This window comes from Oryctolagus cuniculus, chromosome 10 (genome assembly GCF_964237555.1).
Source record: "Oryctolagus cuniculus chromosome 10, mOryCun1.1, whole genome shotgun sequence".
Lineage (NCBI taxonomy): Eukaryota > Metazoa > Chordata > Mammalia > Lagomorpha > Leporidae > Oryctolagus > Oryctolagus cuniculus.
This window is the reverse complement of record NC_091441.1, coordinates 71291267-71307362: the sequence shown is the minus strand read 5'-3', so window position 1 is coordinate 71307362 and position 16096 is coordinate 71291267. Positions and strand designations below refer to the sequence as shown.

General features: G+C 43.1%; 1 protein-coding gene across 1 annotated transcript; it reads right to left on the bottom strand.

Annotated features, from left to right (window-relative positions):
- Nucleotides 1–1441: 1441 nt before the first annotated feature.
- Nucleotides 1442–1875, bottom strand: LOC100352255 (small ribosomal subunit protein uS8-like). The gene has a single exon (XM_051852202.1). The coding sequence runs from the start codon at nt 1823–1825 to the stop codon at nt 1442–1444; it is 384 nt and encodes a 127-aa protein (XP_051708162.1). The 5' UTR covers nt 1826–1875.
- Between the last annotated feature and the right edge of the window lie 14221 nt (nt 1876–16096).

Here is a 16096-nt window from a genome sequence, read left to right as displayed (position 1 = left end):
CTTGCTTACCATAGGCTCTGGGATCCATTCAGCTTTCTGACTTTGTGTCTCTGGGAGTTTCTTTCTTGGTTCCTGTGCAGCATGGTGTGTGAGATTCTAAAACTCACCTGGGATACAAGGCTTTCTGTAGTGAGGAGTCAGGTTTTTGGTCACATTACTGCCTCTGTGCCCTTTTTTCTGGCAACCTCGTTTGTTAGAGCAGAGCATCCTGGCCTCAGAGGCTTGCCTAGGCCTTGAGAATAGAGTCATTTGTCAACAGATGTGTCTTGAGCAGAAAACTGCCTCATTGTACATTCTGAGCCCTGGCAGTAGAGGACTGAGTAAAAAGGACACAGTCCTTGCTCTCTGGAGCTTGAGATCTGGACAGAGTCAAAGTAACACAGTGTACACACATGGAGAAGACACCCCAACCATGACAGTGACTCCTGCAGTATGGGAACCAGTAGAAAAACAGGCAGGGAAAGAGCAGGGGAGTGAATGGAGTAGGTAATTTGGGTCCCCATGCTGGAGGCAGAACACCCTAGAGGAAGCAAGAACAAAAGTGCTGGGGCATGAGCAAGTTTGCAACACCTCAGGAGGAAGGTCATAAGCAGTCTAGTAAAATCCTTATAATGGAAATAAATATGGCTGCCAACATCATGTATATTTGTAACAACGGATCTTTGACCCCCCAAGTCTTCACTGGAGACAGGTATTTGGACAATGGAATGAACCTGGCCTTCATAGCCATACATTCTCTGCCACTGGTAGCTTCTCACATGGCTTACCTTTTTTTGGTCCTCACTTTATTCACCTGTTCCTTGAAAGAAATATGCCATTTTAGCAGGATGGCAGAGAATGGATTGAAGGAGAGTGAGGCAAGGGTTTGGCATCAGTGTGGGCGTGTTCTTGGAACAACACAGATAGCCATGAACTGCCTGGTTCTGAACCCTCATCCCCTATTGTTCTCCTTACTGCTCTCAGTCCCAACTGCGGTCCTCCCTCAGGTTGGGAGAGTTCCCCTACAGATAACACATTACAATACTTTGCCATAGTATAGCCATATACTATTACTATAGTATACCAGACTATACCATTTCAAATATTCCTTGGGTTTTAGGAGCTGTATGCCAGGAAATATGACAAAGACCAAAGTATGTGTTTCTTATTATCAATCATAGTGTGTATAATCCAATGGCAAGATGCCTGCAACACAGAAGTGCTTGAGAAATGATTGCTGTGTGTCTTCCATGAGCCATGGAAGGAGTGAGAAATAACAGGTGAAGGAGGCATACCAAGGAAGACTGTGGCACCTGGATTTACCCGACACCAAGCTTCACCCATTCAGCAACACCTGCTGTCAGTCTCCCTCTGGTCCACAAGGACATGCTAAATGATCCTTTAACTTTATTCTATTTTTTTTTGTCCATTGAGCTTTTATTTGTATGTCTGTGCCACATCCCTAGAAAAAGAATCCCAGGATTTTCTCTCCTGTGTGTTTTTGTTGTGCTTTTTCATGGTCCATGATGGCAGCTGAGGTTGTCAGTACAGTGAAACCAAACTGGTGGGATGGAAGCAGATTATTCTGCCATTTTTCTAGATCTTTCAACTGCACGTCAAATCTGGGGCTGATCACTCCACACTTGTTTAACCTGCCAGTGAGGTTTACAACAATCTTCCCAGCTCTATGATGGTCAATGATTTCAAACTCACCAATGTAACCCTGCTTCATCATCACAGTCAGAAAACTGACGATGACGTTAGAGCACGGCCTGATAAAAATCTGGCATTTGCCTATCTTCTCGGCTTTGTTGATGCTCTCAAGAGCATCAGCCAGGGCGTTCATATACTTGTTCTCAATATCTTTATTCTATTCTTAACATGAACAGCCATTTGGTGGGCTCTGACAAACTGAGCTCAGGTTATAAATAGCACTGATCTATCTAGATCAGTTTGACCATGAGTATTTTTGTTTTTCACATTACTGATAAAATCCTAGAACATTACATTTGTGTCTAATGGCTTTTAGCCTCACTTCATTCTGCCAAGAAAGAGGGAGAAGTAGACAGTTCTGTCTGAGCCTGCCAGCAGCTCTCTGTTCTCTGGAGCAAGTGTCAACCCAGCCCAGGCAAACAGCAGGTCCCTTATGATGATGGGCATATGCATCTTAATTTTTATTTGAAGTTCTTGCCCCCCCACAGAGATCGGAATTTAAAGCAGAGACATAATACAGTGCACAAGTGACAGCAGAATTTATTTTAAAAAGAGAGAGAGTATACACCCTGTGTTGAAGAGTTAAAATTGTATATGTGCGGGTGTAAAAAGTTAAGCTTAAGCTTACAGGTTTAAACCTTCCTGGTACAGCTGTAAAAATAAGACAGAGTGAAGTAGCACCTTGACAGTAGGGACTCCATTTTGGAGCACTTGAGACTCCATTCTGAGAAAGCACCCCCCACCGTGAGACTCTGGTCTGAAACTATGATCTCAAATAGTCGGACAATAGCAGTGCACTACATCACCCTTGGCAACACACAAAAACCCCCTAGCATGATTGCTCAAGCTTAAAAGTAGAAAGGTTACACCTGGGTTACCTGGGCTAATAATGAAGATGTGATTTGTCTGTGTCTTACATTAATGTCAAGTCCTAATTGCTGATTGTAATATTGTAACTGGTATTGTCAAGATTATGATAAATATTAATTTCACTTAGGTTTTAGGTTATGTTGACCCCAGTAACCATATACTCTCTTTTGATTTTAGCAACTGTGTATAGCAACCGTGCATAGCAACCATGTATTCCCCCCTTCCCGGTTTTGCGGTTTTTGCCTTTATAAACCCTAACCTTTGGTTATTCGGGGCTGCTCTGTTCATGTATGGTCAGACAGCCCCAGCATGCTGGATAATCAATAAAGCTTCCCCTTGCTGTTTGCATAAGAGATGTCTCTTGGTGACGTTTTTCGGGCAGTCGACTCTAACAGTGTGAGAGTGAGTCAGCCCACATAGATACTTGTCATGAGGGGGCCATAGAACTGCCTATAAGGAGAGAAAGGGGGAAGAGGTCAGAGAAGGACCCATAAGCAAGGTCCAGAAGCCAAAAAAGCTTCCCATGCTTCCCTGCTCCCATACTGTCAGCCCTGTTAGTGAGGTAGGGGGCGGTACCCTAATTGAATATACAAAAGAGGGTGGAGTTTAGTGTGTGTGAAGCTTTCTGGGAGTTTCATGGTACTTCTGCATAAAGCTTAACTCCCACATGGCCATCATGGCATCTCCTCTTTCCTAGTCCTGGAGGAGACACAGGTGCACCATGGGAAAGTGGGTGAATGGGATTGATAGCTAAGGGAGTAGAATAACAATGCAGGGCTGTACAGAGATTATGAGAAAATCTTCCAGCTCAACTATTCCTACTTAATCTTCTTGCCTAGTTCCCCAACATCAAGTTCAATCTATGATCTATTTTCTCCCAACAAGGAGCCATGTGTACTTTATGGCAGTGCAACAATTGCAACTTATTTCCCCGGGGCGAAAGCTTGAGTGGCTTCCTGACTCAGCAACATTGGTATTCTGCCCTTCCCCTGCCTGGTTAGGAGCCCCCACCAACTCCCCTGCAGACTCAGAGCCCGGGAACTCATCAGGATGGACTAGAGGAGAGCTGTGGCTGGTGGACTTCTTTATGGGCAGTGTTCTCAAGCTTCAGGATCATGAAGCGACGACACCACAGCAAAGAGCCATGATCCTCCAAGAAGGTTCTGTGCCCTGATCCCAGGACACAGAATATGCATTTTAAAGAAAATCTGCTTTATTTATCTACAATGCATTACTGAGCAGTTCAGGTCTCCAAAATAAGGCAACTCTAAGTAATAATCGTCTAAATACCTAATTGCTTTCACATAACAGGAAAATGTTAAAGACAGTTTCAATCTAAGAACCTAATGAAAACTAATATCTCACTGGAAGCAGAAGGAGTACTTTTACCAATGGGGAAATTTTTTTATTTCCTTGAGTGATCTCTGACTTCTTTATTTGGTATCTGGTGATTAAATAGAAAAATATCAATTCAAAGGGTTTCCTTTAAAAAAAATTTCCCTCATTCCTTCATTCTTTCTATAAGTAGCACTTTCCTCTGGGAAGGGAATGCATATTGCCGATTAGGTGAGTAGCCCCTCAACCCTTTCTGATGACCGGAGAGAAATTCAGAGATGTCCTAAATTAAGTGACAGGCCAGTGGATGGAAGAAGGGAAGAGGTAAGAGAAATTTATACAAAACTCTCATCATTAGGCTGAACAAAGAAAAGGAACTGCTCCACAGTTTTGAGGACCAGCCTCAAAACACATTGCATTCTGCATGGGGAACAACCAACTGGGAAGCAGCCCACCCTTCTCCCTGTGGATTGTGTGGCCTACCAGGACTCAGCCTGCTTCCTGTTGTTCACCCCCACCCCCATCTGTGGGCAAGATATCCTCAATGGAAGAAATGTACATTTCCTTCCCCTCAAATATTCATTATAAAGCATCTTTGCTTTTTATATTCAGTGGGCATTTTCCAAATGCTATCTTTCCGCTGTGCTGCTGGTGGTTAAGGGAATTTGTCCAAGGACTAGTCCTTTTATTTAGTTTAGCATCTGTAACAGTCCAATAAAACCTTTCTCATGCCAGAGGTTATTTGGTCTCCAAAATTTGGATGTAACACTGATCATCACAAACACCTGTCCACACTCATTAAATTCTGATATAGTGGGGCTGGGGTAGGATCTGATTTATATTTTCACAAAGTAGCCAGGATGGAGAACCTCTGAGGTAGGGAGTCCCTCCTTTCCAGGTTACACAGACAGACAGAATCAATGTGTGAGAGGGAGGAGGCAGGCATCACCTGATACTATAGTGGTAAACTGAGACACTGCAGGTAACAGCCTCAGTGTGGGGCAGGAGGTGAGGATGGTTACGTCACTGCACATGGTGGTGTTGAACTGGGTCTTGAAGGATGGGGAAGAAGCACATGGGCTCCTCTGCAGGGTGGAGGAGCAGGGGGGATGAAAGGTGAGAGAGCAGAGGCAGGCAGGGAACTGTCAGAATCCTAGAGAATAGGTGCAGAAGCAAGCACGGGCTGATGATAAAGAGCTTTGTATGCTGCTCAGCTTTTAATCTGTAGGTTACTGAGCTTTATTGAAGTATCTTTTCAGCAAGAGAGGAAATCAATCACTTCTTCACTCACTGGATTTTGAGCTGGGCAGAGGGTATGGGAATACCAGTTAGGCATTGTGATCAAGCCGGTGATCGGGAGGGCATGGATCACCAAGGGACAAGAGTGGGGAGGATTCCAAGGCCAAATGGAGAAGAGCTACAGGAGACAGAGTTGAGGGAGCCTCATGACAGCTGGACAAGTAAAGGGAGAGAGAAATGTCTGGAATTTTTTTGGTTTCAGGAAGAGTTGGTTATGGGCCAACTGACACGGACATTAACACTCTCTTCTAAAGGAAATGACCCAACCCTGCTTTAATCCTAGCTAAAAGTCATCATCATCCAGGTTCCCTTGTAGGTGGGCCTGGAGTCACAGCTGAGTTCCCAAGGCAAACTCCCCTTGATAAGGCCTTGGCTTGGCTGAAGTTAGGTTAGGAATTCTGCACACAGGCCAAAGAGCATCCTCAACCTCACCTTTCTACAGAAAACCCAACACTCCCTTTGTTCCATTAGTTTGCTGTCCCCATTTGAACTTGGAACACATGTGATGACAGTGGGCATATATGTCCATTTCATTTGCATATATATATATATGTATATATATCACACTTCCTAGAACCACCTTGAAACCTAATGGATTTGTGTAACTTCCTGAAAATGACTGCTAAAACACTTGTAACTCTGCATTACCCGGGGATGCAGGTCTTTGGCCATGGAATCACCTTGCTCCTGGCTTGCGCACTCTGTTAATATTCCTTTCTGCTTAAAGCTCTAACCATTGTCCTCTTAACTCCAGTGGTGTCCCTGCTGGAAAAGAATCATCGGGAATTCTGCCTGATTTCATTATCACCTCAGCATCAAGACCAAGTGCTTATACCCACCCTTTTCCAGATAGGCTGAGAGACTCTAAAATGTGTGTCATGCGCCAATCTTCTAGGTTTTTAGAAAAATTTACTTATTTGAAAGGCAGAGTATGTGTGTGTGTGAGAGAGAGAGAGAGAGGGAGGGAGAGACAGAGACAGAGATAGAGATGGGGGGGGGAGTGAATAGAACTTTCTTTAGGATAGACCATATGCCAAGCCATAAAGCAAGCTCAGCAAATTTGAGAAAAACTGAAATCATATCATGTGTCTTTTCTCACCACAATGTAATGAAGTTTGAAATTAACAACTTAAGAAATTCTAGAAAATATGCAAACACATAGAAACTAAAACAACATGTTTCTGAATCATAGATTTTATTTGTCTTCCCCGCAGTGGCTGCTGCGCACTTGGCAGGAGTTTTTGTTATGTTCCTGGAACACAAGAAATGGAGGCCAAGACCATCTCCCCATGCCTTCGTATCTCTCTGGAGGCTGTCATGAGAGTTTCTTGCTGCCTCCTGGTTCTGATGAGCTAAGGGCTTCTTACCCTGCTCTCCTAAACCTGCAGACTAGAAGAGATTCCCAGCAGCACATGGTGTCTTCCTTTCTAGTCTATAGAACCAGGACTTGGGGAGTGGTCATCTTTGACCTACTTTTCTTTTTACTGTATATGTAAGGAGTTAGTGACAGGGGGTGGCCCACGCCAGGCCTAGCCAGAGTTGGCAGAAGTGGCCAGTTCAGTCAGGGCCTCAGGAGACAGAAGCGGGAGATGAGGGCGTCGGATGAACCTGGGGGTGCCATAGAACTTGGTAACGCTGGTTGATGCCACAACACGGTTATGCCTTGTAGATGGAGCCTGGTGACCTCACCCGCCCGCCCACCTGTGTGCCTGACTGCCTGTGTGTTAGCCAGAGGAATTTGTGCTGTGAGGATACAGCCTGCGTTGGGGGAAAGCTGTTGAATGTCAAATGCCTTAGGCACAGGGGATATAGTCGATGAAGCAGATTGTCAAATGAGGGTCACTTGTGCTAACATCTGGGGGTGGGGACAAGTTGGTTAGGTCCACATTCCGTATATGGGAGGTGCAGGTCGGGTCGGGTTTGGGCATCTTGATGGCGTTACAGATGACTAAGAAGGGGATGGTGGCTGATCTTTGTTTTTGTTGTTGTTTTTTTTTTTTCTCCAAAATTCATGTGTTTGAAAGGCAGAGCAGTGGAAGTAGGTGGGGAGAGATCTTTGATCTGCTGATTCACTCCTCAAATGACCACAACAGCCATGCTGAAGCCAGGAACTCCATCCTGGTTGCCCACCCTTTGGCCATCCTCTGCTGCCTTGCCATGCACATTAGAAGGGAGCTGGCTCTAGGCCAGCACCGAGGATCAATAGGCTAATACTCCACTTGCAGCGCCGGCACACTGGGTTCTAGTCCTGGTCGGGGCGCCAGATTCTGTCCCGGTTGCCCCTCTTCCAGGCCAGTTCTCTGCTGTGGCCCAGAAGTGCAGTGGAGGATGGCCCAACTGCCTGGGCCCTGCACCCCATGGGAGACCAGGATAAGCACCTGGCTCCTGCCTGTGGCTCAGCCAGCCACTGGAGGGTGAACCAAGGCTAAAGGAAGACCTTTCTCTCTGTCTCTCTCTCACTGTCCACTCTGCCTGTCAAAAAAAAAGGGGGGGGGGAGCTGGCTCAGAACCAGGGTAGCAGGACTCAAACCAGCACCCTGATATGAGATGCCAGGGTCCCAAGCAGCAGCTTAACCAGCTATGCTACGGGGCCAACCCCTAATCCTTGGTTCTTGACTTTTTTTTTTTTTGAGTTGAATTTTCCTGATTTAGATTTCAAGGAACTCTGTGCATCCCACTAGGAGGACCTTGAGTTGGGGTAGTGTGGGAGGGAGGGGGTGAGAAAGGGATGGAGGGGTGGGTTAGGGGTACAGCACTTGGTAAGGGTGGTAGGGGACGAGGGTTGGAGGGAATTCAGTAACACTCACAAACCTAGAAAACACAAGTTAATAATAGTAAACTGTTAATGCTTGTTAAGTTACTACTTGGAAAAAAGCAAAATTGTTTTGCTTTGCTGGGGAAGAGTCTGAAAAGTTGTAATTGAAAACCTGAATATTAGTGACTTGGAAGGTGGGTGTGAAACGTGGGCAAATTAGCACCTTCACTGCTTTGTGAGCTGGGGAGGGGGTACACGGTGGGGGGTGTGAGGGGTGTATGTGGGAAGGTGTGAGATTTTCAGGAGCAGTTTGGAAAATAATTCCAAAGGCCTATACTGCTGGCTTTTCAAGTATTGAAGAGTGCTTGGAAGATAAGATTAAGTGGACTCCCCTGGGTTTGTAATTAACATTTAGTCCCTGAGATAGTTTGTGATTGAAATCAACAAAATGGAAATGTGCTGATTTCTAAGGGAATTTCATGTGTAAGTCTTGTCTTGTAAACACGTTTGTGTTTTTTGTGATCCGATTTAACTCATTACATCTTACCGTCCTATTAAAGGACTTCAATTGAGCAATCTGTATACCACCTAGGTGGCTTGGAGATAAATGTGCTGTTGAAATATTTGCAGAATGGAAAACTTAGGACTTCTTGAGTTACTAGCAAAAGTTGTACATACACTTATGTCTGCAAATCGGTCATGATAAGAAAACCACAGAACCCCTCGTGGTTGTCACTGTATGATTATGATTACTGTAATGTTTGTTGGCAAGCAGGTGTCATGCACCTGTAGGTTAGCGTGAATAATCCATTGTGCTTTTAGTCTGAATGTTTGTGCTTACTGTGTTATCCAGCAGTGGAGGGAAACTATCGACCAAAATCCGTTTTGGAAATGACAGCAAAGTGGGGCCTGGCACCTTCATGGGTGTGTGTGGAGGCTCACAGAATGAGCCCCCACTTCAGTTTTCCACCAGGGTCTATCGAATTGATGAAAGAATGATAGAGACCTTTTTTTTTTTTTTTTAAATCATGTCTCCTCTGTAAGTCTCACTTTAAAAATTTTAAATCCTGGGCCAGTGCTGTGGCTAAAAAAAAAAAAAAAGAAAGAAAAATAAATGTCATTAGAATCCTTGAATGAGGGCCTGGCTCTATGCCATAGCAGGTAACACAGCATCTAATATGGGCACCATTTTGAGTCCTAGCTGCTCCAGTTCTGATCCAGCTCCCTGTTAATGGCCTGGGAAAGCAGAGAAAGATGGTCCAAGTGCTTGGGCCCCAACACCCATGTGAGAGACTCAGAAGAATCTCCTGGCTCCTGGCTCCTGGCTTCAGGAATCTCCTGTCTTCTCTCTCTCTCTCTCTCTCTCTCTCTCTCTCTGTAATTCTGCATTTCAAATAAACAAAATAAATCTTAAAAAAAGAATCATTGAATGAGAAGAGAGATAACAGGGTAAAAGAAATATTTGAGGGCCAGCACTGTGGCTCATTTGGTTAATCCGCCTGTGGCACCAGCATCCCATGTGGGTGCCGGTTCTAGTCACAGTTACTCCTCTTCCAGCCCAGCTCTCAGCTGTGGCCCGGGAGGGTGGTGGAGATTGGCCTAGGTGCTTGGGCCCCTGCACCTGCGTGGGAGACCAGGAGGAGGCACCTGGTTCCTGGCTTCAGATCGGTGCAACACCGGCCAAGGCAGCCATTTGGGGAGTGAAGCAATGAAAGGAACACCTTTCTCTCTGTCTCTCTCTGTCTCTCTCTGTCTCTCTCTCTCTCTCTCTCTCTCACTGTCTATAGCTCTGTCAAATAAATTTTTAAAAAAGAAATATTTGAGGAGTTGCTGATGGAAATTTTCAAAATTAATAGATGCCAAACCAACATCTAAAAATGTTAGAGAATACCAGGCAAGACACACACACACACACACACACACACACCACCAGGACTTAATGAAATCAAGGACAAAGAAAATCTTGAAGTAGTCAGAGAAAAAAAGTGAGATTACAAAAACAGAAACAGGCTGGTGCTGTGGCTCAATAGGCTAATCCTCCGCCTAGTGGTGCCAGCACACCAGGTTCTAGTCCCGGTCAGGGCACCGGATTCTGTCCCAGTTGCCCCTATTCCAGGCCAGCTCTCTGCTGTGGCCCGGGAGTGCGGTGGAGGATGGCCCAAGTGCTTGGGTCCTGCACCCCATGGGAGACCAGAAGCACCTGGCTCCTGGCTCCTGCCTTCGGATTGGTGCGGTGCACGGGCTGCAGCGTGCTGGCCACGGCGGCCATTGGAGGGTGAACCAACGGCAAAAGGAAGACCTCTCTCTCTCTCTCTCACTGTCCACTCTGCCTGAAAAAAAAAAAAAAGCAGAAACAAAGGAGAGAATTTCATCAAATTCTTCCTCAAGGTTGTCGTGAAGCCAATGGAAAGAGAAGTTAAAGTAATAAAAGAAAAACACTGTTAAACATTGTAGATTAAGTTCATTAGTTATAGCAAAACAACTCTCTTATGTATTGTTAGTTGCTTATCTAATTTCTGTTTATGCAAAAGACCCATGCTTTGATGCTATTCATCGAGCAGAAATACAGCTAGAAGTAATGCCTGACCTCTTTCTTAATAAACTGAAAACCCCACTGCTGCTACTGCCTCACCCATGCTACTAAGAACCAGGTACTGGATCTTGTACCACAGACACCACAGAAAAATACATGTCTCATTGAAAATCTCACAGAAAAATTCATCTCTCCCTCAATGACTGCAACCTCCTCTAGGGGTATAGTTCTCCAGGACTTGGATGTGTACTAAACGCACAGGCAAGAAAAGAGTAAGTAGATAAATTGGACTTCATGAGAATTTTAAAATATTATGTATAAAAGATATGTCAGAGAAAACTTGGGATCACAGAATGGGCTACAAGAGATACATAAAAAGAATGCTTAACATCCCTAATCATTAGGGAAATGCAAGTCAAAACTTCAGTGAAATATCACCTCACATCTGTTAGGATAGCTACTATAAAAATAAGATAAACATTGACACAGACGTGGAGAAATTGGAACAATTATACACCACTGAATGCAAAAGGGTTTAGCCACCATGGAAAACAGTATGGAGATCCCTCAAAAATTTAAAAATAGAATTATCATATAAGCCAGCAATTCCATTTATTGATATATATTCAAAAGACTCAGAAGTGGGCCAGCGCCGTGGCTCACTGGACTAATCCTCCACCTAGCAGCGCCGGCACACCGGGTTCTAGTCCCTGTCGGGGCACCGGATTCTGTCCCGGTTGCCCCTCTTCCAGTCCAGCTCTCTGCTGTGGCCCGGGAGTGCAGTGGAGGATGGCCCAAGTACTTGGGCCCTGAACCCCATGGGAGACCAGGATGAGCGCCTGGCTCCTGGCTTCGGATCAGCGAGGTGCACCAGCCGCAGCGCGCCGGCCGCAGCGGCCATTGGAGGGTGAACCAACGGCAAAGGAAGACCTTTCTCTCTGTCTCTCTCTCTCACTGTCCACTCTGCCTGTCAAAAAAAAAAAAGACTCAGAAGTCAGATCTTGAAGGGATACTTGTGCATTCATATTCATGGTAGTGTTATTCATAAAAATTAACAAGTGGAAGCCACTCTAAGTGCCCATCAAAGGATGACTGGAGAAGCAAAATGTGGTACTGTGTGTGTAGATTTATGAGATAATCTTAAAAAAGAAGGAAATTCTGATATGTGGTAAAACATGGATAACACTTGAAGACTTAACGCTAAATGAAATTAAGCCAGTACAAAAAAATGCTTTATGATGCCACTTCCATGAGGCAGTTAGAACTGTGAAAATCATAGACATGAAATAGAATGAGATGAAGCAAAGGAAAGTAGGGAAGTTGTTTGTTAACGTGTACAGACGTTCTGTTTTACAAGATGAAAAGAGTCTTGCAGATAGATGACAGATGACGCTTCTACAACAATACAAATGTACTTAACAGCACTTTATGTGCAATTTGGCACAAAAAAATTGTGAAAGAAACAAAATGAGACCTTTTTAGACAATTAGAATTATTCAACCAAAACCATGCATTTTCTGTTTTTTACTTTGCTTCTTACATAAAAGAGAATAATAATGAACTTTAGCTGAAAAAAATCAGTTGAACATCATTTAACAAGAAAGTCAAGATGGAAAAGTGTATTGCTTTTAATTTTATAAACAAATATATAAAATTTGGCCAATTTTCAAATCCGTGATCATCTTTACATAAAATAAGCAAAAAAATTTCTTACTCAGGTTCTATTCTACTCATCTGTTTACCACAATTCATCATTCTTCCCTCTTTTATTCATTTAATTCATATGATAAAATGTTTTTCTATTATTCAAGGCACTGTGTACATGTATGTTAGCAACAATGGAGAGCAATCATGCAGGCACATTGAAGTGCATGTTTTAGGACAAATTGCTGTGCAAACCAGGAGGACAAGACATACTCCGTTCTATATGTTTTCAACTTTATCATTTTTTAAAGTTTTATTTATTTATTTGAGAGGCAGAGTTACAGAGAGAGAGAGAGAGAGACATAGAGAAAGGACTTCTGTCCACTGATTCAGTCCCCAGTGGCCTCAACAGCCAGAGCGTCACCAATCTGAAGCCAGGAACCGAGAGCTTCTTCTGGGTACAGGGCCCAAGCATTTGGACCATCTTCTACTGCTTTTCCCAGGCCATAGGCAGACAGCTGGATCAGAAGAAGAGCAGTCAGCCAGGACTCAAAACTCTGCCAGTGCCGCAGGCAGAGGCTTAGCTCACTATGCCAATGTGCTGGTTCCTTTATACTTTATTTTTGATATCACATGCTGCTCATGGCAGAAAAATTAAGGAATTCACATAAGCAAAAATGAAAACAAAAACCTTGCAGAATCCTACTACATGGAAATAAGAACCACTGTTTTAAAATATATACTACCCATATTTTTGTATGTGTATCCACTGCACTGTCATCATACTGTATATGCAGGTTTGACAAATTATTTTATAAACTGATGCTTCAAAATAGTTTTGAAAATGAAATAGAAGAAAAACACTATATTAAAATTACATATGTGCCTTTTAAAAATAGTGCCAAGTTTGTTCAAGAATGAAGATGTCAGTTCACAGAGCAGCTACTGTGAGCATCTGAGTCAACCTCCTTCAGTAGCCTTTGCCTCATGGACTTTTTTTCCCCCAGATAAATCTTTTATTTAATGAATACAAACTTCATGCATTTCTTAAGTACAACTTCAGGATACCACTGTATCTTCCCACCAAGACCAAGCCCCCCTCCCACCCCTCTTCTTCCTCCCTCTCCTATTCCCAGTCTTATTTTATACTAAAATCTATTTTCAATTAACTTTATGCAGAGAAGATTAAGTCTATGTAAGTAAAGAGTAAGAAGGAACACCCATTGTGCCATCCTCTGTTGCTTTCCCAAGTGCATTAGTAGGAAGCTGGATCAGAAGTGAAGTAGCTGGGACTTGAATCGGTACACATATGAGATGCAGCACTGCAGACAATGGCTTTTACTTACTACGCTGCAATGCTGGCCCTGATTCCTCACTTTTGATGTTCACCTTTTTTAGAAATAGAATTCTTGGTTGACACCTTTTTTTTTCTTTTAGCACTTTGAACACACAGGCCTGTTGCCTTGAGACCTACAAAATTTTGAATGAATAATCTGCTGGTAATCTTTTTGAGAAGTTGTTTCTCTCTTATTGGTTTCAAGTCTCATCTTTCAAAAGTTTGACTATGGAGTACTTGTGTAGTTGGAGCTGTTGAGCTTCTTGGATACGCAAATTGAGGCCTTGGAACAAATGTGGTGAGTTTTTAGCCATTATTTCTTAAAGTAGTCTCTTTGTCCTTTTCTCTGTCTGCTCTTACTAACATTCCCATAGGTAGATGTTGGTCCTCTTAATGGTGTTCCCATGGGTGCCTTCAGTTCTATGCATTTATCTTCAGTTCTTTTTAAATTTTCCTCAGGTTTGGTAATTTCCCTTGTCCTGTTTTCTAATTCACTGATTCTTTGTTCTATCTGCTCAAATCTGCCTTTGAATCTGTTGAATTTTTCAGCTCCATTACTGTGTTTTTCAACTCCACAATTTTCTTTCTTGTTTCTTTTTAGCTGTTCTAGCTCTTCATTGAATTTACATTTTCTATACATAATTTTCTTTATTTCTTCACATTTTCTTCTGGTTCTTTGAGTATATTTAAGAAAATTGTTTGAAAGCCTATTGCTAGTATATCTATTATCATCAGGCCAACTGTTGATATTAACATCAAGGCAGTTGCTGATGAGTTTTTTTGGTTATAGAAGCCATACTTTCCATACTTTTTATTGAATGTCATGTGATTTTTTTTTTTTTTGAAAATCAAACATTTGGATCTAGCCTGGTGGTAGCTCTGAGAATCACAGCCTTCCCTTCCACAGGATTTGCACTTTTTATTATTGACTTTGTCTATTGTGCTTATTTTTAATTTTTGTAGTTTCTTTCTCATCCTGAGATATGCACATGGGACTTCTCAAGTCTCTTCTGAGCCTGCGTCTGAACAGACATTTTCTATTTTCTCCATAAAGAATAAAAATTAAGGAGGGATGATTAAAATGGTACCAGACATTTATGCCACTGAAAATCACTTCAGCCAATGGAAGAAAGTTTGAAATAACAATAGAATGAGGTACATCAGCAATGGCCGCTGCCTCTTTGCCTGCACCTATGTGATCAGAAGCAATCAGGGTTCAGACAACAAATTCCTGATATTTGGAGGGCAGGATCTTTTCTGCTCACCATGGCTCCAGCAAGATGTGTACAACCTTCTCCAATAACGTGTGCACAGCTCCGGGTGCATGAGCTGGAGGTAAGGGATGAGTGGGTGTTACTCTTCTAAGAGAGCTGAAATTAATAGCAATTTGCATTCTAAACCTTCTGCTAGAAGTTAAAAGTTTTCAAGAGACTAGAATTACAAAGCGGCTACATCAGACAGACTCTGCCAATACAATTGTCATCTAAGTGGGGAAAGAAACTCCTGTTGCTTCCTGCTGTGCCATACTCCAAGAAACCTCTGGTCTCCTTTTATTCTAAAAGAGAATATTGACAAGAAAAATCCCTGCTTCTTGGGCAGGTTGAAGTTGACAACTTGGAGCTCATATTGAAAGCTTTAAATTCCCAGGGCAGCCTTTGAAATCAAAGCTCAGTGAAATAAGAGTTTCCTAATCTATGTTACCCAATTCTAAATCATAGGTAACATTTTAGGTAACTTCAAAGAGACCAGAAGTAGATTATTCTAATGGTCCATAGGTGATTAGAGTGCAGTTAACCAGGGTGAAGTACCATGGCAGCAGACAATAGCATGAGAAGCAAAGGGTCAAAGACAGTTGCAAGATTTATCCTTGGAAACAAAAGGAGTAACTCATTTCTTATAAATCAGAGTAAAACAGAACAATATATAAGTCAGTTTTAGAAAAAATTACAGCCAGCATCCAACCCTTATGCACTTATGTGTGTTATATACATAGATGTGGAAGATTCATAGAAAGGAGTAGGAACATATACACCAAACTGTTGGCAGTTTACCTCTGAGAATAGGACCAGAGATGAAGATCGAATGGATGAGAATGTAGTTGAGATGTCATTTAGATATAAGATATTTGAAAGGCAGAGAGCTACAGAGATCAGAGAGAGAGAGAGAGAGAGAGAGAGAGTCAGATCTTGATCTTCTACCACCTGGTTTACTCCACAAATAGCTGCAATGTTCAGCATTGGGTCAAGCCAAACCCAGGAGCCAAGAACTCCATTATGGGTCTCCCATGTTGGTGCTGGTGCTCAAGTAATTAGGCCATCTTCCGCTGCTTTCCCAGGCACATTAGCAGGCAGCGGGATAGGAAACAGTGCAGCTGGGACTCAGATCATTGCTACAGTATAGGATGCCTGCACTGTGGCAGCTTAACCCACTGTGCCACAACACTGGCCTCACATGTTTCCTCTTAGGGGGACATTGATATGACAGCCACTCATCTGTCTCTGTACACCATTATCACAGGTGGACATGCCAAGAATTTTGTAGGCAACTGACACCATGAGGGTACCTGATCGATAAAGCAAACACAGTTGTGGTGGGATGGAAAGATCTGGATCCAGGATGAAGTACATTTTCT

What these genes read in the sequence shown, in the direction of transcription:
- LOC100352255 (XM_051852202.1), bottom strand. Translation starts at nt 1,825, where the DNA reads ATGAACGCCCTGGCTGATGCTCTTGAGAGCATCAACAAAGCCGAGAAG.